The 24,159-nt window shown below is 30.5% G+C and overlaps 4 protein-coding genes across 5 annotated transcripts; 2 read left to right on the forward strand and 2 right to left on the reverse strand.

The window, feature by feature from the left end:
- Nucleotides 1-2,419: 2,419 nt before the first annotated feature.
- On the reverse strand, nt 2,420-3,213 carry LOC123228534 (pathogen-related protein-like). The gene is made up of 2 exons (XM_044653936.1): nt 2,918-3,213; nt 2,420-2,830 (listed from the first exon to the last, which is right to left on the reverse strand). Exons 1-2 carry the CDS (start codon nt 3,203-3,205, stop codon nt 2,681-2,683), a joined length of 438 nt encoding a protein of 145 aa, XP_044509871.1. The 5' UTR covers nt 3,206-3,213; the 3' UTR covers nt 2,420-2,680.
- A 5,109-nt stretch (nt 3,214-8,322) lies between these two features.
- Nucleotides 8,323-11,504, reverse strand: LOC123230198 (uncharacterized protein C57A10.07). The gene is made up of 4 exons (XM_044656358.1): nt 11,208-11,504; nt 10,488-11,114; nt 9,847-9,971; nt 8,323-8,989 (listed from the first exon to the last, which is right to left on the reverse strand). The coding sequence occupies exons 2-4, from the start codon at nt 11,059-11,061 to the stop codon at nt 8,654-8,656; spliced, it is 1,035 nt and encodes a 344-aa protein (XP_044512293.1). The 5' UTR covers nt 11,062-11,114; nt 11,208-11,504; the 3' UTR covers nt 8,323-8,653.
- A 4,467-nt stretch (nt 11,505-15,971) lies between these two features.
- On the forward strand, nt 15,972-18,611 carry LOC123230172 (endoglucanase 25-like). Its single transcript, XM_044656319.1, has 6 exons — nt 15,972-16,499; nt 16,580-16,875; nt 16,959-17,435; nt 17,528-17,660; nt 17,753-17,925; nt 18,023-18,611. The coding sequence occupies exons 1-6, from the start codon at nt 16,103-16,105 to the stop codon at nt 18,413-18,415; spliced, it is 1,869 nt and encodes a 622-aa protein (XP_044512254.1). The 5' UTR covers nt 15,972-16,102; the 3' UTR covers nt 18,416-18,611.
- A 1,427-nt stretch (nt 18,612-20,038) lies between these two features.
- Nucleotides 20,039-23,899, forward strand: LOC123230133. Of its 2 annotated transcripts, none has more exons than XM_044656263.1 (9): nt 20,039-20,392; nt 20,512-20,577; nt 21,522-21,602; nt 21,691-21,744; nt 21,826-21,894; nt 22,756-22,818; nt 23,238-23,320; nt 23,417-23,496; nt 23,602-23,899. In XM_044656263.1, exons 1-9 carry the CDS (start codon nt 20,159-20,161, stop codon nt 23,616-23,618), a joined length of 747 nt encoding a protein of 248 aa, XP_044512198.1. In that variant the 5' UTR covers nt 20,039-20,158; the 3' UTR covers nt 23,619-23,899. The 2 variants fall into 2 exon arrangements, with proteins under 2 accessions (XP_044512198.1, XP_044512197.1); XM_044656262.1 differs by having other exon boundaries at nt 23,431-23,496.
- The last annotated feature ends 260 nt before the right edge of the window (nt 23,900-24,159 follow it).

The following is a 24,159-nucleotide window of genomic DNA, read 5'->3' on the forward strand; positions in this document are numbered from 1 at the left end:
TCTACTTAGATAATTTATTAAATAATATAAAATCGATTTCTAATAGAAAACTTCAAAAGATCCAAGTCCACTTCTCATCTTTTCGTTCACCACTTTTATCAAGAAAATCTTTGATCGCGTTAGTTTGTTTAATTGTATATACAGTTTGATATAATTTGAACTAAAAATTTTTTAAAATCGAACTAAAAAAGAAAACATAGTAAAATAAAATCTTAAACCAAACTAAAATATTTTGTACCTTAAACCAAAACTAAACTAAATTAGAAAATTATTATTAATCCGATTTGATTTATGATATAAGTTTATAAAATAAAATACAGTATTTATAAACGAAGAATATGTCACTAAACATATTCTTAATATTTTATTCATCTATTTATCTATAAAGTTTCCTGAATTTTACATATTTTTATTATTAATACTATCTCAAGGTGAACAAAAAAATATTGTAAATATTTATTGTTATTTATGTAATTACTTATATTATTAATTGTGAATAAAAAAAGTGAAATTTTTGTCCATATATATGAAGAGAAAATTTTGAATTTTAAATAACAATGATATAATTTTTGTATTTAATTTTGATTAATATGCTGTTGTTTTATTAATGAAATCATTAGATAGACTCTAACAAATTTACTTCTTCTATAACGCAGAACCACTCTTTCCTAACAAGGCATTTTATATTTATTATGAGTGTTTATTTTATTATAATAATATACATCATGTTAGGTACAAATGCTGTATAATAATTTTATTCTTGCTTTGAGTCAAAATTAAACGGTTGAGACATAGCAACAACCACAATTTGAACGGTCTAATTTAGTTTTACAATTTGAACTCTTTTATGTACATCTCTAAATATGATATATAAATGGCCAAAGGACTATTTCCCACCCAAGGTATGTTCTATTATCAAGTTTCTCTCTTTTAACTTTGATAATCCTAAATACCTACTCATGAACAGTTAAAATTAATAGAACCCTAATTCCTTAAAATTTTATCTCTTTTTACCTCCTAAACTTTAAAAACTAAAAGTTTCCCCCAGCTTAAGTGTTAAAAAATGATAGTTTTCCCCTAGAGTTTCGTTTCGAGATTTTCGATGTTGTCTCCGGTGCCATTGCCGGCAACCTCTCCCTCCCAAAGCTTACTCTCCCTCCGACGGTCTCTCTCCACCTATTTGGACATCTGATCGACGCCGGAGGAGCCGTGAAAGACAAAGAGCTTCATCTTCCATGGATCCTCCGAAGCCGCTCAGACGTCCAAATGGGAGGAGAGAGACCGTCAGAGAGAGAGTAAGCTTTGGGAGGGAGAGGTCACCGACAATGACATTGGAGATAACGTCAGAGATCTCAAAACGAAACCCTAGGGGAAATTATCATTTTTTAAAATTTAGGCTGAGAGAAACTTTTAGTTTTTAAAGTTTAGGGGAGCAAAAAGAGATTATATTTTGGTTTATTTTTAATATTATAGAGAAAATAATGATTTTACCCTAACTGCTGTTAATTTTAACTACTCATGGATGAATATTTGAGATTATCAAAGTTAAAAAAGGGAAACATGGGAATGCAGTATACCTTGGGTGAGAAATAGTCCTTTGGCCTATATAAATACATATCAATTCAATATAAACACACACAAGCATTCGCATGTGCATGCACACACGTGCACACACACATATATATATACACACACACGATTTAGGGTTTGGTAAGATTGGACACAACTGTGAACAATTTTGAATAATTTGGTCAAGTTTTAGTTTTATAGTTTGAATTATTTTATGGACAATATTATAGATTTTAGAAAATTTTGAAAATTGGCATTTGAGAATTGTACATCAAACATATTAGGTTTTTTGTGTATAAAACTATTTTCAATATTAATATATAATTGTGTGATTTTAAATTAAAAATAAAATAACAAGTATGTCGTGTTTATTTAAAAGAAAAAGTTCCATTGTCAAATGTCAATAACTCTTCCGAGGAAATTTTGAAGTGACACAGTTTTTTTAATTTTTGTTGGGGTTGGTGAAGGAAGTGGTTAAATTTTTTAAAAACATAAATTTTAATCTATTTGTAGTAAATCTTGGAGTTGTTATGGTATTATAAGAATGGCATGCTGACAGGTTTTTTCATTTTTTTTTGGATATTACCTATTGCCATGGTTGTTTTAAGATTGAAGTGGTGATAATAGCCATAAGATAGATAGAGTGGTGTTATGCGCACACATATTATGTATCATCATATCATTGAATATTATTTTATTCTTAATTCAAAATTATATAATTATTTGATAACATACAAAAAAAATATGTGCTTATTTATATACTTAAAGTAAATACACATAGTTTCATCGCAGAATGATAATATAAAATGACATGTAATTACTTGAGGAAACTTGAATTCAACAAGACAATGCATTACTTATAACTGAACATTTTATAACAAAGACATGACAACTTCAACTGAAGTAGTCTTGATAATGAAACGAAGGGAAATCCTTTAGCTGCTGCAACTTCAACTTGAGTCTTGACTGCAGATCTCTCAACGGCAAACCCAAGCGCCTAATACGATCTCTTATTCATAAATTCATTCCCTTTTTATATATAACATACGTGAGCACCGTCAAGATTTTCCTTTATTTATTTTTGTTACATACGAAAGTTGGCAAGGCAACATCAGCCAATGTGGCTGAGCACAGGGCAGCTTAAAGTTGCTGTTGCTTCTTTAGCTAACCCATCTATTTTGGCACCCTTGAGAAGACCAGCAAGCAATTCCCCACAGTCGTAAAAGAATTCCACTTTCACAATTTTCATCTCCTCATTCACCTATTTTACATTGAAAATATTAAGTAAAAGATCATAAAAAAAAAAAAAGATACTTAAAATAGTTTTCCTGTAAATTAATTAAGAAACCTCAAAAAGGGCCATGCCGAGGAGCTCTATCATCTCTCCAGTTGCAGCATGTCCTCTAAAAGGGCCCTCCATGTAACCCCAGTGTCTGAACTTGTAAGCAATCACTGGAGGCCCACTATAAACTTGGAGAACCTCTAAAGCAAAACCTCTTGGGAATGTTGTTGAGAACGTCTTCATATATGAAACTGCTGTTTCATCATCAATTGGGTTGTAACCCCTTAACTCCTTTGGCAACGAAGTTTGCCAGTTTAGGCCATACCCTCCATTAAGCTTAAGTATTTCTTCCATGGTTTGAGGTTTCCTTCCTTAAAATCACAATGATCAACATGTTCACACATGGCAAAAGTTAAATTCATTTAGAATAGATATGCATGCTTGAGTGTATATTATTTAGTGTTAATTAAATTAGAGCAATATTATTTGTATCTACTTTGAGTATACAAATGAACATATACTTATATGTGTCATTATGTGATTATATGTTACTTTATTCTTAATTCAAAATCACTCAATCACGTAATGACACATATCAAATATATTTTTTATTTATGTATGTATAATTTTATTAATTAAATTAATATAATACCATTCAGGCTAAAAGTAAACTTGTTTTGAAGTCTTCAATACGAGTCTTATGAATCATTTCCATTTCCCATGACTTGGCAAGGTTTTGTACCATTTCTTCGAGTGATCCAGCAGGCCATACCTTCCAGGCAGAATATTCATACGTTAAGCCTCGTTTAAAGACAAATATTTATAAGTAAAGGTTTTAACAAAATGAAGAATGAGTAAATATATGTAGAATTCTGCGAGGAAAACGATAGAAGAAACCTTGGTTCTGCCTTCTTCGAAGAGTTTGTTGACAGTAGTGTAGCTAGGAAGGGTGCCGAATCTCCATTTGGTATTCTTCTCTTCTTCTGCATGGAGGAGAGAACGGTATTTGTCTCCTTCAACCACTAAGGCTGCCATCTTTCTTACGTTGCTATCTTTGGATAATTAAGATTAATTGGAGTAGAGTGAAGTTTTTGTGTGATGGAGAGTTCCTTATATAGGCAAAATGTAGTGGATATTGTTAGTAAAAAATAAGGTGGCTGGAGTGTCAGTACACACAACATACGAAGTCAACATTTTGATATAACTGGCTGATAATAAATTATTGGAATCTTATCCACATTTCATGGGATACTCATTTTTCAATTAAGGAAGAGGATTATCCAGCAGTCCTCATCCTCAAGCTCTGATCTCACTCATATCTCCAAGAATTTACAAATTGAATCCCAATCCCGAGCAATAACTTTTGGCTAAAGTCACATTTAAATAACCTGCAAGTAGGCATTTAATTAAAAAAAAATGTTGGAATGGGAGGATAAAGACCTACCCACAACGACACCAAACTTTATAGTGTTTTCAATAATAAAATTGTGCGTATATATTTTTTAATATATAATTTGATATATAGATAATGTATCAGCATATAATTAACAATTTCATTTTAAAAATAGTGTAACACTTAATCATATGATAATATATTATCTGTGTAATGAAAATTATAAACATGTAGTATTGCTCTATTTCCAAATGGTGTTGCTAACCCTTTAGTTAGTGTTGGCATCATGCAATTACTACTAATGTTTTTAAAACTGGACCGATGATCAAATCGATTATCTTACTGTTGTGTGCTTCGATTGGTTTAAACAGACAATCAATTATCAAATTATTATGTATTTCTTAAATAGTATCAAATATTTACCATATTTTTAAACATAAAACATATAAAACATAATTTCAAATATATTAATTAAAAAATTATAAATTTTATCATTAATTCAATTAAGATATTACAAATTATAACTTTTTTAAGTTTTAAAGAGACAAAAATTGTGTAGTATTATATAAACCCGATTTTGCTGATTTTAAATAGTTTTTCTGGTTAAACGAGTTTACCAAGTTTGATTGATTTCAAACAAGTCAATATTTATGTATAGATCAAATCAAATTATGAAACTTGACTACATTATAAATTGGTTCATAGTTTAATCAGTTAAATCAGTTGGTCCAATCTAATTTTAAACACATTCATTACTACCTGGCCATTTCATTTTTTGGTTGATAGCTTCTTTTTACCTAAATAACTATTTACTACCCAAGGTTGATGAAATGACAATTCTTATGTTAAGTTTGAAATTATCAATTTTCCATCCATGTCAAAGTCAACTTTTAATTTTAAATGCCAAAGAGTATTTATATTATTGTAATCAAATATTATAATTGGGGTGTATTGTGAGGGTGTCAATATTACTTTTAAAAATCTTTCTAAGGGTAAAAATGAATACTTTTCCTATTTTATTTTAAAAAATTATAATATTCATCTCATATATTTTAAAAATATAATATAGTTTTAATAGTTCGTAGTATGATTAAAATTCCTTATTTATTGTATATTTTGGATGTGTAACTGTTAATTTTAAAACTATTAAAATACATATTAAAATTTAAAAAATTTAAAAACATCCACAATTTTTAAAACTTCAAAAAGCCTTTAAAAATTTCATTAACATTGTTAATATTTTTCAAGAATTACAAATTATCCCAAACATATGATTATATTTCATTGATACACTCATTTATTTTTGTATCAATAATTTTTTTATTATTTTTAATTGAAATTAATATAAATTTGGGTAAGAGTAAAATATTATGTAGCTAAGAATTTTCTTATCTTTTCAATCCTTGGGTGGAAATGAGTCATTTGGCCTTCTTTTTTCAATTAAACTTCCTTTCCAACTTAACTAAATGAACATTGGGTGGGGACAAGTCTTTAGGCCTTTCCAAAATGTTGAAGAAGAGATGATAACATCGTTGTTCGTTATTTGATGGCAGCAAATTACCTGTTCGGAATTGGAACCGGAACCATTGAGTATTCAGTGATCGATTTTGGTTCCTACCCGGAACCAAAGGAAATAGGATAGATTTCGGTAACAAACTAAAAGAACCTGCAAATTCTCTTGCTCTCAGGAATCGGAACCAACCTGGGACTGACCCGATTTGCTCATTTAAATCATTGGGTCTGGTGCCCCATCCGAAAATCTCAAAAAAAAAAAAAAAACTATTACATAGAAACCCTATTTCCTTTTCCTTCCCCCATTCTCTTTCTCCCAATCGCTGCTTTCAAAGTTTTTCTCTGCTTCCTTTTGGTTTAAGTCTTCCATAGGTTTAAATCAGAGCATTAGACGAAATTTTCATAGGTATGATCAGTTATTAGATTACAATGATTCAAGGTAGATATTAGATTTTGTTGAACTATTTATTTTTCTCATCTGAATGGCTGAAGAAGATGGTCAGATAAGTTAGATGCCAATAAATAAGGGTAGCTGTAAATATGATTTTGTTCAATAAGTGTGGGTACGTGTATTTTAACATTATCTTCTCTTTTTCACCCAAAATAAAAACTTTATTACAAGATTTTACATTTAAAAATTTATCTTCTTAATTATAATAAACATTCATTTAATCTGATGATGAAAGTGTTAGTTTTCATTGTAGGCATCAGATCATCAACTTGCAACGCAAATTTTTTCTCCTTTGCTCCCATGCGGATGGTTGTAATTTATGTGCTTTGTGTACAATTTTATATATATAAAAGAGGTTTCGGATAAAAATTAGAATTCACCCATAACCTATAAGTCAATTTTGAATAGAAATCTATCTTACAAGTTTCAAGTTTCGATTTTTATTTTTAAAAATGGATTAATTATGATATTTAAAAATTTTATAAGTTATTTGGCCCACTCACCCTTATGACAATATACAATGTAATTATTTAATAATAATGAAGAATACATAAATAATATATTATTCTCTTTTTAAAAAAAAAAAAATCGGTGGCATAGTTGACTTTAAATTACTTTGATTTTTAAAAGTCATTTGTAATCCAACCCAAAAGGAGTTTAATCATCCACTATTGAATATCCTCCTAGATCATTTGATGAGTTTACACTAATCCAACCCAGAGGGAAAGCATTAAATTATTTACCCTATTTTATTATTTTTTAAAACTGAATCGCGTACACTAAATATATAAATTTTAAAATTTAATATAATTAATCTTATAATTATTATATCAATTAAATTAAAATTTTAATTTTATATATCACTATCAGATTTCGAATCCATGAAACATGTTTGAACACCCCATGATGCTTACTCAAACTCGCATTGAGGTTCTAAACAAAAGTTATTACTTACATGGTAGTCTAATAATATTGTATCATATGTTGAAAATTTAATTTTTTATATCGTATATTAAATATTGTATTAAATTGTATAATATAATTTTAAAAAATAAATAAAAAATATAATTAATATATCATTATTTTAAAAAAATATCACAAATATCATTTAAAATTTAAAATTTCTTATATACACTTTTACTATATTATTATTTTCTCAAAAAAATTTATCAATTCATATTGGTAATATATATCGTATCATACGATATATTTATTATATTATATTAATTTAATATTTTTTATAATATATATTATTTTTTATTTATATTTATATTATAAAATTTGTATTTATGTAATATAGCGTATTAATAATTATGTTGCTTGAGGTGTGGAGTTTCAGGAATTTAATAATAATTTCCTCCAGATGAGTGACATCAGAGCTTCCAGCTTCCTTAATTGATAAATGATTATCCGATTGGCTATGATGAGATTCATAAATATTTAAGTAAAATTGAGGTATCAATAATTCATCATCAATTCGTCAGCCAATCACGCCAAAATGTTGACTTCGCGCGTTGCGTGTAATGACACTCAACTCAACCTTTCTTTTTTCCACCCAAGTTTAGTGCATCTTTAAATATTTATCTGTAGAATTTTAAAATTTTATTTATTATTTAATTTTTGTTAAAATTTTTAATTAATTACAAAAGATAATTATTTTATTATTAATATTAAAATAAATGCTTTCGTTGGGCTAACGCTTTCTTTGTAAAAGAGATGGATGAAGGGAAGAGATTTGCGTAAGTGGAGATATTTTGCGATGGTGGAGAATTGCTTGAAGGGCTTCTGAGGCGTGCTAAACTAGGCGGCTGTTGTGAAGCAGCAGCTTCGAGCTGCCCTGTATAGGTTGTGTTCAAGAGCACCGGCTAGTGGCTAATGTCGCCGGACTACACTATTGTAAACACAAACAACAAACAATAAATGCTCAAAAGGGGTACTTCAGTACGAGTCAATGAAGGATCGATTCTTTTTCTTTGTTTTAGAGTCTTCATTTCATCCTTTCTCAGCTGACTCTCATTTTTTTTTTCGCATGTCATTTCGTCTTATCGTGGGTATTTCGAGAATTTTTCAGTCCAAAATTATGTTAGATCATAGAATGACAGACATAAAAAATCATTATGAAAAACTGATTTCACCTTTTCGTTATTAGAATTATATACTACAATATCAAGAGATTCACTGCAGCATATGTTCTGGGAAGCAGATTTCTCATTTCTGGACCCCAAACAAGCAATGTCACTATTAACTCTCAACTAGTAATGACAACACACTTTTATCTAATCTGCAGCCAAATGATATTCTCATCTATTCACCTTTCTATGATTTGAATGGAGATAAGAAACAAGTTTGTAAGAAACATTATCAGCTCAAGCATCTATTGTCTGATTGATCTATTGTGTGATCGTTTAGTTATATTCAGATCATGACAAGTAACACGCAGCAGTGGTTAATTTAATTGAGCCCAAGGGAGAAACCCTGTATAAGGAGCTGGCCCACAGTATCTGAACAAACCTTCAATTTCAGGACATCCTCTGGGGTAAGGTATTGCCCGATGAAAGGGATCACGGCCTAATTTTTTTCGTCTTAGTGAACCTGAACACCCATATGGATCAACTTCAAATTGAGACCTTACCAATGCCTCACCTTTCAAGGCTGCCTCTCTTGAAGTTGTTGAAGCTGCTGAAGCTGGAGTGCCAATGTAAAAGAATCTCGACTCTGGAAAGCCAATGGCTGTGCGATGCAAATGCGAAAATCTGCCCTCTTTGAAATCATAACTTACAACCTGATCCATAGGAAACAACATTGGATGCGTTCAATGTCTAAACAGTTAAAAGGCGAAAACCTAATAACCTAAATTAAAAACAGAATGCTGACATAAACTGGGCCAATATCATAGAAACTGATGAACTTGGCTTCTGTAAAAGCACAGAATTAATACATGCCAAGACACTGAAGGCTATTATATTGGCTAAAGTATATGGAGAACTGTAAGATTCTGCAAATGCACAGACATGGGAACATTTACACAAGGAAGACAAATAGCCTCAGCTTGCACAAAAAAGTTCAAAACCAGGAGGCTATCCATGTCCAGTGGGCCCACAGGCACAAAAGATTCACAAAGATTGAAATCCCAGGTTCTATCTTGCTTGAAAACAGAATTAAAATTACCCTAGAAAAAAATTGAAAAAGAGGAAAGGTCAATAATGATTCGCAAGCTGGGAACTTCTTGGTGAAAGCTCCATCATATTCGTTATAGATGAAAAGGTAGCATATTTGTCTTTTTATCAGATAATTATTTTCAGACTTAATGATGCCAAGGACACTTGCCAAACATTAAAGATCTTTTCATTTGATCATCAAGGACAATCTGTATTAATCTTCCACATGATTGTGCATAAAAGGAGCCTCGTGTAGAAATTCCGAGAAATAATAAATGTGCAACACCACTGAACATGATCACAATGACACTTAATTTTACAGTCTCTATTTCACGCTAGGAGCCAGACTATATACCTAAATGAAGATGAAACACGCCTCTGCTGTGATTCCCGCTATCATTTTACCCTATCTCAATATTATTTTGCATATACATAAGCTATGAGTAAAACAAACAGAGAACTTCTTATACAAGACACTTACAGTTATGTTATGAGGATATGTGCCTGTAAGTTCTCGAAACCGACAAACGCTAAATAATAGATTCTCAAAACTATCTCTCGCATGCTCTTCGGTCATTGCTCTCCATTTCACACTTTCTTCTTTGTCTGACAGAAAATCACAATATAACAAAACAATCAAAACCAGCAGTCTTCTCTTATCATCTTTGTCAATTATGAATATCTTGATAAGAATGTCAGACAATAAAGAAATGTACAGAAATCAAACCTGAATTTCTTTCACAAGCATCAATTCATTTCATCTAAAATTACTAAACAGGTTGAACTCTGATCAATACCCTTGAGTTGTAAGAAGCTAACTTTTAGAATATCAAACAAGCCATGCGGCTAAAAAAAACTTACTGGCAGGAAATGTGCATGTTCCATAACACCTACTAACTTTATGTTGCATGAACATACACTTTGCAATTGTATATAGGTTGCATGAGCAGGTAAAAAATCCCAAAAAATTACAATGTGAGAATCATTTCTTATTGCAACAGACTTTCTGGGTCCCATAGTTCAATAATGAAATGGTAAATCAACATAAATACATGAACAATTTTAATTTCACCATCAAAATGGCACATTAAGTAAAGTCGTTAAAAATGTATAAGAACTCACCGAACCATCCTTTTGATTCAGCAACAGTCCAGTAACTCTGTGCCTCACTGCGAGGACCAGCATCTTTCCTAGTCTCTCCACCACTAAACAAAAGTATAGCATCCTGATCTTGGGCCACTAATTTGACCCCCTCCTCAATATGTGTTACAAAACTAGCAGCCTGACCAGGATGCTTCTGATAAGGCTCCAAAAACCAAGAATCCTCCTTATCAACCTTCCCACAACTACTACTTGTATAAACTGAATGTCCAGCAACCATTACAAGATTCTTTAGGGTTGGAAACGGATACTTATCAACCCCAACATCAAATTTTCGGTAGGTGCTCATCATCCGAAAATGGCTCTCATACACAGTCAAAATTATCAATACAGTAACAGCAATTGACAACGAAATACATAGTACAACGAGTGGATGCAACTTCTTGAAGTATTGAAGGCGATTAAAAAAAGATTTGATCATTTTTGGTTTCCGGGTTCTTTTGAGAGTCCCTAATTCTAAGTCAAAATCACCTCTAGGGTACGCATTGAAGGACTTAGGACTATTTGAATTTGACCCAAATGAAAATCTGCTCATTGTAATACAAATTCAGCTAAAGGGCTAGCAAATTGAGCAAATTTAAGCATACCCTGATGAGAATATAAAATAATTATGAAATGGCATCGTAGATTATAAAGCGTATATGGTTAAAATATATGACTAAATGAAGAGAGAAAACTCACCAAAGATGTTGTGAGTTCGTTTGGTTTGAGCAGAGACAAGATCCAAAGAAGGATATAAGCGCTTATTAATTAAATTACAAGATCCCGATTTTGCTTCATTACGTTTATGATACGAGCTTGAGAGTGATTAATGGTGGAGAAGACGAATAGCAGTCAGTTATGATTTGGATATTGTGATGCCGAAAGGCCAAGGGAATTTGCTTCATTTTGGCCCATATTTCCAAGAGCAAGAGTAGGTAGGAAAAGACATTTTTATGGACTTGAGCCTTGGCTCAACACAGAAAACCTACAAAGTTTCCAGTGTGTTGTTAGAGCTATTTTTGCCATCTATAAAATTTTTTCGGAACTCATTTTTTTTATATATAAAATATATTATTATATAATTAGATATTATTTTATTATTAATTTAAAATTATATATATTAAAAAAAAAATTAACACGCTAACACTTTCTCCCTTGATTGAACCCTATGATAGCAAACACAAAAATGATTATTCGACACCAAACACTAAAAAAAACAAGTATAATAGAAATAAATACCATAATTTAACGTGAAAACCTATTCAATATGAAAAGTAAAACTATGAGGTATCGCTTAAATAAACCAATATATTGTATTTACAATAAGAGTATACTGCTTTTCAGTTTACAAATGAGTACACAACCTTTCAAAACAACAAAACACAACAATAATATAATTGTAAAAATTAGAGAATTTCATAGCAGAACTCATAAAACAATATCTCTGGTCACACAACGAATATACATTTTTACCGTTCACAATCTAGCAATAGATGTGCCTAAAATATTGTAAAAATTTGAGAGCAATCTAACAACAGAAAAATGTGAACAAAATATTTTTTTAAGAGTTGTTTAAACTGAACTGTAATATACAATCAACTATGTTTTAACACAAATAATAAGTTATTTGGGTAACCAAATGATTTACACTGTTTAAAATTAAGAATCAAGAGTCTTCTATAAGCAGTTTTAATTTTAAAGTGATCTAACATTGAAATTGAGAGAAAATGAAAATCTTTCACAACTGCAAAGTCAAAATCCAAGCATATTTTTTATTTGTGTATACTTTGCATATGTTGCTTTGTTATGCTGAACTTTATTTTTAGGGAAATTGAAATTTTTAGCACTATTTTATTCCGTGTATACAAAATTGTCACCTATCCAAAAGTTTTCACAAATATACTACAACAGTATTCACCTTCCCCAAAATACCCCTCTTCAATATTTCATGTACAAATTCTCCCTCTTCTTCCTCTTCTTCCAAAGTAATAAAGGAATCACTCTCTCTTCTTCCTCATCTTCAAAAACAAAAGCAGAAAAAAAAATACTAAAATTTTCAGATTAAGAATTCTCCAAAGTAAGGATTTAAAAAAAAAAGAGCAACCTAAAAAAAAACTCAACCACATCCATTTTATACCATGAAAGAAATGACAATGGAAGAAGATCATTTAGTATGTTTTAATTGAAAAAAAAAATTAACATTTAAAGATTGAATCTAAAAAAAATTTTTTACGTTAACGGAAAAAAAAAAAAGTTAAAGTTGCTGGGTTTCCAGGGGTTGGCGTAACACCAACCCCTGGAGATATATACATATAAGGGTTGGCTATATGTATATATATTATTAAATTATATTATTATATTAATATTAATATTATCAAATAATATTATTATATTAATATAATATATAATATATTAATATTATATATTATAATTATATTATAATATAATATATTATAATATATTATATTATATATATTATATAATATAATATTATATATATAATATAATATAATATATTATATTATATAATATAATATTTTATACTAAATATATTATAATATATTATATAAATAATAGCAAAGGTTGGCGATCGCCAACCTTTGACGCCACCAAGGGTTGGCGATTCCGCCAACCTATGATTTATATATATATAATTAATTAATTATATATATAATTATATAATATATTATATATAATATATTATAATATATAATTATAATTATATTATATATTATAATATATTATATATAATATTAATAATATTATATATTATGTATAATATAATATATAATAAGTATATATTATTGCCAGGGTTGACATTTCTGTCAACCCTTGCATTATATTTTATATATTAAAATATATATATATATATATATATATATATATATATATATATATATATATATTATGTAATATATTATATAATTATAATTATATTATATATTAATATATAATATATTTTATTTAATATATGTATAAGGGTTGGCGTTGCCAACGCCAACCCTTATATATATATATATATATATATATATATATATTATAATATTTTAATTATAATTATAATATATAATAATAAATAATATTATTATTTAATTTTATATATAATATAATATATATAATAAGTTATTATATATTATATATAATTTGAAGAATTCTTAATATTATAATATTATATAATAATATATTATTATATTTATATTATATTTTTAATTAGAATAATATAATTATATTGTAGTATAATTAAATGATTGATGCTCCTGAAGTGACCTATGCAGAGAATCTCTGTAATCTGAGAAAGGAATCCCAACAGCATGAAAATAAAATATTAGTATTAATGGTAGGAAGAAGACATGTGATTGAACAATAAAACCCGTGAGAATCCATTATATAATATAATATATTATATATATAATATAATATATTATATATATTAATATAAAGGGTTTGCGGAATCGCCAACCCTTATTAGGTATATATAAAATATATTATAATATAATTTTAATATATTATATTATATATTACTATAAATTATAATTATATTATAATATTATATAATTTAATATATAAAATAAACTAATAAGGGTTTCTGCCAACCCTGACAATAATATATATATATATTATATTATATAATATAATATATATTATAATATATAATATTATATATAATACAATATATATAATATTATATATTATAATATATATTATATTATATAATATTATAATATAATTATAATTATATTATATAATTTTATATAAATTATATATTATATAATATTATATATATATATATATATATATATATATATATATATATATTGCAGAGAAGAAGAGAGAGAACCTCTGCATTCTTCAGATTAAAAATTCTTCAAAATATTATATATATAACATATTATATATATTTTATTATATATAATATCTTATATAATATATCATTTATATAAAATTATATAATACATTATATTATATAATTATAAATATTAAATATAATATACTATATATGAATATATAATATAATTATAATTATATTATAATTAATGTAATATAATATATATTATAATTAATATTTTACATATATATATATATATATAATATTTAATAAGGTTGGCGGAATCGCCAACCCTTGGCGGCGCCAAGGGTTGGCGATTCCGCCAACTTTTACTATCATATATATAATATATAAAATATATATTATAATATATTTAATATAAAATATTATATTATATAGTATATTATATTATATTATATATTATAATATAATATAATTTATTATATATATAATATTATATTATATTATATTATATATAATAATATAATTTAATAATATATATACATATAGCCAACCCTTATATGTATATATCTCCAGGGGTTGGCGTTACGCCAGCCCCTGGAAACCCAGCAACTTTAACCTTTTTTTTTTTTTTTCCGTTAACGTAAAATTTTTTTTTTTAGATTTAATCCTTAAATGTTAATTTTTTTTTCAATTAAAACATACTAAATGATCTTCTTCCATTGTCATTTCTTTCATGGTATAAAATGGATATGGTTGAGTTTTTTTAGGTTGCTCTTTTTTTTTTTAAATCCTTACTTCGGAGAATTCTTAATCTGAAAATTTTAGTATTTTCTTTCTTGCTTTTGTTTTTTAAGATGAAGAAGAAAAGAGAATGATTCCTTTATCACTTTGGAAGAAGAGGAAGAAGAGAGAAAAAAGTTGCAGAGAAGAACTGAGAGAATTTATGCATGAAATATTGGAGAGGGATATTTTGGGGAAGGTGAGTACTGTTGTGGTATATTTGTGAAAACTTTAGGATAGGTGACAATTTTGTATACACGGAATAAAATAGTGCTAAAAATTTCAATTTCCCTTATTTTTATGCTAACACTGGGAAATAGTGGTTGGAATTTTTCACATAAATCAAATTTGGGTTTCTCCCCGTAGGAATGGATCCAAAAACCCAACAATCTGTCTACTACGTTTGTGCAGAGCGAAATTCCAACAACAGCGAAATTCCTTATATCCAGTGGCATTTTGTGCAGCTTGGACGGCTGAGGCTTTCAGAGCTACATAAATAAATCACAAAAATTCTGTGTCTCTCCCCCACAGACAAATTAACCTCCATTGAAATCACCGTAATAACTAAGGACAGTTTTCTAATCCCCTCTTTAGACAGATAATTTATCAATTTTATTATCTTTAACCTGACATCAGTTGTGAAATTATTAAGCCCAACACGCCTCTCTTTGCTGTTACATGTTCAGTGAAAGGTCTCAAAGCCTCCTGGAAAATATTATCAAATGGATACGTAACAGCACATCTCATTTGTATGAAATGGAAAGTTCATCACAAAAAATAGATGAAAGGATTAAAGAAACACACAAATGTTATTTACTTCAACGGAGAAACATTACTAATCAAGCCATTTGTATATTATATGCACTAATTCTTGCAGCCTGAGAACAGCAATTGCTTGTAGCAAAGACCTTGGAAGTTGTTAATCAACCAAAATCTCAGCCTTGGAATTGTCATTATTTCCTTTTTGTTTTTTGTTTTTTTTCCCTTGTATAAAACTTCCTGGAAGACGTCATATTCATCAATTATGCCATACTCCCTAGGTTCTTCAACGCAAACCTCTGCATCTCATGCAGAAATGCAGCCTGTTAGGTTTGTGCATTCAGTTTCCGCGGCTGGTCGGCTTCTCCCTTCAGCCAGCAGATGGAACTCTATAGAAATTGAATTCAACCTGGCCCCTAAATCTTCTACTGGATATGATTCACTCCCTTCAAGATACTCGAAATCATTCGATTATGATCTTGTTATCACTGATAGAAAGTACTTCAAACGTTTTCTTGTCATATCTGCCTCGGTGCTCCTTTTAATACCTTTACTTGTTCTCCCTCTGCATTTCTTGCCTCGCAAGCATCACCTACATGAACCTTCCAAGAATCTCACACTTGCATTGAGCCAAGCTCTAACATTTTTTGATGCTCAGAAGTGTAATTTTCTGGTACTCTTTCGCATTTTTCTTGCAAACCCTAGTCTTCTGTTAAGATTCTTAAAAGAATTCTTTTTGCAGCTGGGAATTATCCATCTAACAGTCTGGTAAATTTTCGAGGAAATTCAGGATTGAAAGATGGCAGCGAGAGTAACATTGACCTTGTGGGTGGATTTTATGATTCTGGAAACAATATCAAGTTCAGTTTTCCCACAGCTTATACTGTTACACTCCTGAGTTGGACTGTGATTGAATACCATGAAAAATATGCTGACATAGGTGAGCTTGACCATGTCAAGGATATTATCAAATGGGGTAGTGATTATTTGCTCAAGGTCACAAATTCCTCTTCCAATAAAACAGTACTTTATTCTCAGGCAAGTCTTTTTATTTAATGCTATAGCTATTACTATTTATCTTGAAATGCAAATTTAGTGGAGATATTGTATTGTGATTTTAGGTTGGTGCTGGCAATGGCACTGGGGTTAGCAATGACTTAAATTGCTGGCAAAGGCCTGAAGACATGAGCTATAAGAGACCTATTTCTAAATGTAATAGCACAGCCTCTGATCTAGCTGGGGAAATTATCGCAGCACTATCAGCAGCATCAATGGTCTTCAGAGAAGAGTTGGACTACAGTGGACAGTTAATCAAAGCAGCAGAGAAGTTATACGGTGTGGCTACTATCGAAGAAGACACCAGTCATAAGCAAGGAACTTACACTTCAGTTGAAGCATGTGGAGGAGAAGCAAGGGAGTTTTACAACTCAACTGGCTACAAAGATGAATTAGTTTGGGGAGGAACTTGGTTGTCCTTTGCTACTGGGAACATTTCTTACCTTGAATATGCCACCAGGAAGTTTAAAGAAGCTGCAGACGAAGAAAAAATATCGGAGAAAGGGATATTCTATTGGAACAACAAGCTCATTGCTAACCAGGTAATTAATTGATTAAGACTTCCTGGAATTTTTGAAGATTTGAAATGTGAATTTGAGGGAAAGCTGACACAATTTCTAAGTATGATTTGCAGGTTTTATTAGCTAGAGTTCAGTTCTTTCGTGACCTTGGCTACCCTTATGAAGATGCCTTGGGATCTTCATCAAAAAGGACTGAGGAGTTAATGTGTTCTTATCTATCTAATCAGATATTCCATAAGACCAAAGGTTCATCAGTTTTATATGAATGTGTACAATATTCATGAAACTATAGCTTGAAAATTAATGGTTTATAACTTCCTACAAGTTTCTTCATATAGGTGGATTGATCCTCTTAAAGCCTAATTTTGGTCAACCACTTCAGTTTGCTGCCACAGCATCTTTCCTCAGTAAGTTATACAGTGATTACCTTGAGCTCCTGCAGCGATCGGGTGGTGTTTGCAGCAGTGATGGATTCTCCCTTAAAGATTTAAGGAGCTTCTCAATGTCTCAGGTTAACTATAGCAGGTTTCCAGGTTCTGATTATGCAGCAAAATTAATTTCCACTTGTTTACCAAAAAGGGTCTTCTAATTTTCCCTTCTTTTCATAGGTCAATTACATATTAGGAGATAATCCTATGAAAATGAGCTACATGGTTGGCTTTGGAGACAACTATCCAACACAAGTTCACCATAGGAGTGCATCAATTCCTTGGGATGGTCAATATTACTCTTGTGAAGAGGGAGATAAATGGCTAAACTCAAAAGAACCAAATCCTAATGTTCTTTTGGGGGCCATGGTAGCAGGCCCAGATGAATTTGACAATTTTACTGATGACAGGGGCAAGCCATTGTTCAGTGAACCAAGCATAGCAAGCAATGCAGGCTTAGTTGCAGCCCTCATTGCTCTTCATGACCCCCCTCACAAGTCCTCAAATCTAAACGTCCTCAATTTAGGCATTGACCAGTTGGGCATCTTTGACAAAATTCGCCAGGTTTCTTAGCTCCCTTAAACCTTTTACCATCTGGGGTAACATATGTGATGACATATGCAGAAGAGAAACTTTGTTGCTAACGCTTGACCAAACAAGCTTAAACAAGTTTCATTGAGGATGGTTCTGCATTTTTTTTGAATAATGTAAAAGCAAAATTTACTTTGACATTGAAATTTATACAGTATTAGGATGGTGTTAATAGACACAGCTCTATCTGTCTTCTTTATTTTATTTTCTAAATTATAGTTTCTTTTGGGTTTGTTCGTTTATATATGCTTGAAAATCCAAACTCATAAATCTGTCAAGATGGTGGACTTCATATTTGAAAAATTATTGAAAAAAAAAAGCATCTAAACTATACATAGAAATAATAGAATTCACCATTTTTCAGATTTGGAAGTTTTGTCAGAATAGTTAGATTTTAGTTTACCTTTTATGTAAAATATTAACTATAAATGATTAGTGTAAATTCCTTTGCTTATGTGATGTTGAAGTAACCACAAATCCACAATGTCAAATGCTGTAATTCTATTGCAACTGATACAGAGTTTCAGTAATTAGCATTTTCCCACCAAGGTTTCATGGAAAACACTTTTCCGGCTGTAGTTGACATTAATAATATTTTTTTCGCCCAAATTGTAACTCTGTCAATGGAAAATTAGAATAAAAAGGCAAAAACATAATTTTAATCAATTGATGTACGAAGGTTGGGCTTGATGCATGCAAACGGTCAAAGATATTTTTATTTTGTCAGTGCAAAATCAATTGCTTTCTTCAAGTGATATATCTTCCAAACTCTATCTTTCTCTTCGTTTCTATTTGTTTTCTCCCTTTCAGACTCTCTCTTTTGCTCTTTTTCTTTGTTATATAACTTTTTTTCTTTAGTTATCATCTTCTCAATTCACATAAAACTCTGATGCAAATCCTAAATCAAATTTTATATAAAAAAAATACTTTAAACCCTAAACTTAGTTTTATTCTTTTTTTTTTATAGCGATAAAAAAACAAGTGAAAAAACCAAAGTGGACTTTCGAGATATCAAAAAAGATAAGTATTGTCATGTTAAGGAATTTACGGTTTAAAGTCAGATTGATGAAAGTTGGTTTTAAAGGTGGTTGGGTTGGTAAGGGTTTGATAAATAGGAGTTAGGTTATTAAAAATGAGTTGGTCTAAGGTTTATAGTTAGTAGTTGGTTTTGAAAGTAACTTATACCGGGGAAAATGGTTTAAGCTTCAAAAGTGGGTATATAGTCTAGTGTTTGGATTGGACTGAACAGGGTTTTGTAAGTAGGGATTGGAATTTTAAAATAAGTCCATTGAACGTTTATGGTTGGAAGCTTGGATTGAAAATTGGTTTAAGATGATGAAATTGGTTTAGGTTTCGAAAGTGGGCATGTGGTTTAGGGTATGGGTGGAAAATTGGTGTCGAAATGGGGACATATATGTATGTATAAAGAGGAAAGTTGTTTAGCTTATTGTTTGGAAGTTAGTTTGGATTTGGATTTGGATAATGACAATAATGAAGACTTAATTTGTTGGGCTTAATTTTAATATAACATATTATTGGTGAATTATCTAGATGATAGCATATACGAATTAATTTTTATATAACTTCATATCAGCTGGCCACAGTCGCTTATTTTCGGAAGGACAAAATCACCCACATTTTGGATGAACCAAAATACGCTTTTACCCTTTATCGTTTAAGTTGAGTTGGGAGATTAACGGAGTCCAGCTTCTTCTGTTTCAAATCATGGCGATTGCTGTAAGTATGGTGGCCTCAGCAGGAGCACGTGTACTGGCCCAGGCTCTGCCACGTGCATCGCTATCAACAAGAAGGTCATGTTCGAAGTCGGATTTCAATCCTATGCAGCTAAGGAGAATTGTACGGATACAATATCCGCCAACAAGAAAAAGTTTGATAGTAAGAGCTGCAAGAACTGAGCCTCAAGGAGTCTCCTTGGGCTTCAGAGCCCCTCATTTTGAGGTTCTTCCTCATTATTATAAATAAAATCGGAGTACTTGGTTACTTTCTCTATCGTTTTGAAGTCTTAATGCAAATTTCATTTTTATTTAATTTTGTTTTTTGTTTTTGGAGAAAACTAGTTGCCAGAACCACTAACTGGGAAACTTTGGAAATTGGAAGATTTTGAAGCCTATCCTGCGTTATTGGTAAGATTGTAATTCCTTCAATTTATTATGCCTTACGTTTCTTTGTTGATGGGTTGGAAAATTTTTTTCTTCGCAATGTTAATATTTGAGATATTTGCTCTCCTATAGAACAGTTTAGAAGTCTGTCATTGTGATATATAACTTACATTATTCGCACAAGTGACAGTTCTAATTTGCAGTTGTGTTTTTAGCGTACATGTTATATATAATGAGCGTTACACTTGTTTGGTGGCTTCATTTTCATGGGAAGAAGAGCATATGTAAGAAGTTTGTACAAATTAGGATAGAAGACTAGAATTTTATGATAGTTTATTTTCGATGAAAGGAGTTGTCTGTAAACAAGCAAGTTATTACAATATGATTGCATTCATTTTACTATTGAAAAGCATAGCACTGGGGGTGCTCCGCTCATACTAATATGGATTTTATTGGTTATATTTGAGAATTATTCAATGAAATAGTCAAATTTTAAGCCAAGGTTCTTCAAGATTAAAATTTTAAATAAAGTCTGATATTGTTGGAGTTCAACTAATGAGCTAGCTTATTGAATCTTTTAAGAAATAGAAGTGATGTAAATATGCAAAATGATGGTGTTATCATTAAAAATTGTTCAACTCTTGAAGCTAACCGTTAGGATGTTGGAATTTAAGTACAACGTATGGGATAAAGCACTTTTAAATTATGCATTTAAAATTTTTGTTTTTGAGCACTTTAGTCTATTTTACTCAGAGGTTTAATCATATGTAGTTTCTGTGGTCAAAAAAGGAAATGATCATTTTACAAACACTGCTTAAAGTTTATACATTATATAAGCCTGGTACTGTGCCTAAGAGAATGACTGTTATTGATTCCTCTATTTCATCTATTGTACAATGAATATCAGTATATTTCTCTCCCAACATATAAGCTTTCATGAAATGCATTATAACTTTATGGTGGTGCAGGTTATGTTTATTTGCAATCACTGCCCATTTGTTAGACACTTGAAGAAAGATTTTGTAAAGCTTGCAAATTATTATATGGAGGTAGGCCATTCCTCCTGAAAGGCTGATGCCTGCTTCATTCTGGAGTTGCACCAGTAGCACATCCTGATATCATTGTATATTTCTGCAGAAAGGACTTGCAGTTGTTGCTATATCTTCAAATTCTGTAGCTACTCACCCTCAGGTTTTGGTGACTCCATAATTAGATATTAGAGCTGAATTGAAGCTATTGTATGATTTATCCAAATGAAAATGTTCTTCACAGGATGGACCAGAATTCATGGCTGAAGAGGCTAAATTATTTAATTACCCTTTTCCTTATTTGTATGATGAGGTATGTTGATGCCAATCTCAAGCTGCCCTTTATTATTATTAAATTTTGTAAGGTCTCTTATAAATATGTCATTTCCTCTTTTCTAGGATCATATATATTTAGCCTCTCCTCAAGTAAAATGGTTTCGTTTGATCTGCCATAGTAATTTTTATAACTGACATCTCCTTTGGTGTGCTTTGTTCTATGAATTTGTAGCTGGGAATATCCTGATATGTGCAACTAGTACTCTGGAATTTGTAGCTCATTGTTTTAGACAAAAGTTTCTTATGTGTTCTCCATACCATTATGGAAGTTTTGAGGATGGCAGGATGAGCCAAACTTTGACTTTGTGACTTTTTGTAGTTAGTTACAATCTAACTGGAGAGACAAATGTGGTAAACCATGTCTGCAAAAGAATATTATGAACCAAAGGGAGAAAATGAAATTTGTACAATAATTGTGGCATCTGTTCTTGATTTTAGTGATGCTTGGCATGTTCCTAATATATTTTGAATTGTTCTGTTTGGGAAATGTAGTGGCATGGAGTCATTAGTTTACTCATATCCAGAAGATCCTCTCATTCAGTTGAATTCCTTTCTTTCATTAATGGTTTTTGGAAACGAGAGTGGGTGGGACTGTGAAATAAATGTTTCACTTAGATCTTGGTAATTCCATTTGTTTCTAAACTAATTTAATTTAATTATTATCTGAATATAATTTGTTTGATTGCATTTAGGAATTTCACATTTGTATTTTGAGGAAAGACTATCAAGGAATGGATTCCTTGGAAATCATAGCAATCTTATTCAGCTTGTAGTATTATAGTTTTACATTATTGTAACATGTGAATGTTTATATTTTTTCTTCTTTATTCAACTACAGTCACAGGATGTTGCACGGGATTTTGGAGCTGTCTGCACTCCGGAATTTTTCCTGTATAAGAAGGTGATCACTACTGACACTGACTAAGTTCTTTTTTTCAACCTGCAGTTTTCAACTTCACTCACTACTTTGCTGTGTGAAAACCACCACATGGCTTCTACTGAGCCTGGATGATTGATGTTCTAACTGTATCACACAGCCTTCTAAGAGAATTCTCTGTTGGATCTCATAAAGCTAAATTTTAAACTTGTGATTAGTGCTGAAGGATTTATGTAGCTGGTTCTGGGTTGGGGTTAGATTGAATTTCTTATACGAAACCTAATCCTGGTTCTTGCTTGAAGGCTAATTTTTATGGCTACCATCATAGTGTCCTCTTCGGACCAAGTATTGTGATCTAAAGTTTTGAAGTAAACCTCTTGTGTTTTCGCAAAGACAAGAATTTTTTTTTGCTTATTTCCTGACATAGGGTAAAATGAATGAAGGATGGTCGGAGGCCATTTGAGCTGGTGTATCATGGCCAATTTGATGATTCGCGGCCAAATAATAATCTGCCTGTTACTGGGAGGTCTGTTTACTCTTTCTTCAGTTCATGTGGATCCACTCTCTCTATTTATTCATTATATTTTTTATATTCCATATCTATGTAACTGATCTTCTTCAGTATGTATTGCATAGGGACATATGTGGTGCAATTGAATGTGTTCTCAGTGGACAACCAGTATCATCAGTTCAGAAGCGCAGGTATCCTACTTTACTATCTGTCATTATGCATCTTTTTTAGATGTCTTTTAAATCAATGGTATTCCATGATTACATGCTAAGTCATTATTTTCCATTTGCCAAAAGTGTTGGTTGCAGCATAAAGTGGCATCCACAGATGGAGCGGTGATCTGAGTGCTCTTGATATCATACTGTATGACTGTAAATTTTGTTTTTAAGTGTGGGTTGTCTTCCTTGTAATGGTTGATATCCATTCAGATTTTAGATAGAAGTATTTACATGTTTTGTTTTTCTTGTTTTATTTTTGTGTATCACCTAATTTCATATCTAGTATCATTTGGCTCATCACTACGGAGTCCCGTAAGTATCACAGAGAAAAGTGAAACTGAATATAACATTTAATAATTCTGTTTTTTGTGTATTAGATTAGTTTTACTATATCTAAGACAATTTTGTAGCTTCTTGGAGCCCCAAAGGTTCAGTTGAGTGGTAAAGGTGCTTGGTTTTTACTCAGAGGTCAATGATTTTGTCCCGGATCATCTAACTCGAATATTATATCCTACAAATTTTCTAGCAATCAAAATTGTAGGTTTTTGAAGTAGCCTGCAATTATAACTTGTTTAACATGTAGGAAAGGCTTGGTGATCTTTGAGCTACAGAAATTAAAAAAAATAAATTGTAGAT

The sequence above is a fragment of the Mangifera indica genome, chromosome 11, assembly GCF_011075055.1.
Source record: "Mangifera indica cultivar Alphonso chromosome 11, CATAS_Mindica_2.1, whole genome shotgun sequence".
NCBI lineage: Eukaryota > Viridiplantae > Streptophyta > Magnoliopsida > Sapindales > Anacardiaceae > Mangifera > Mangifera indica.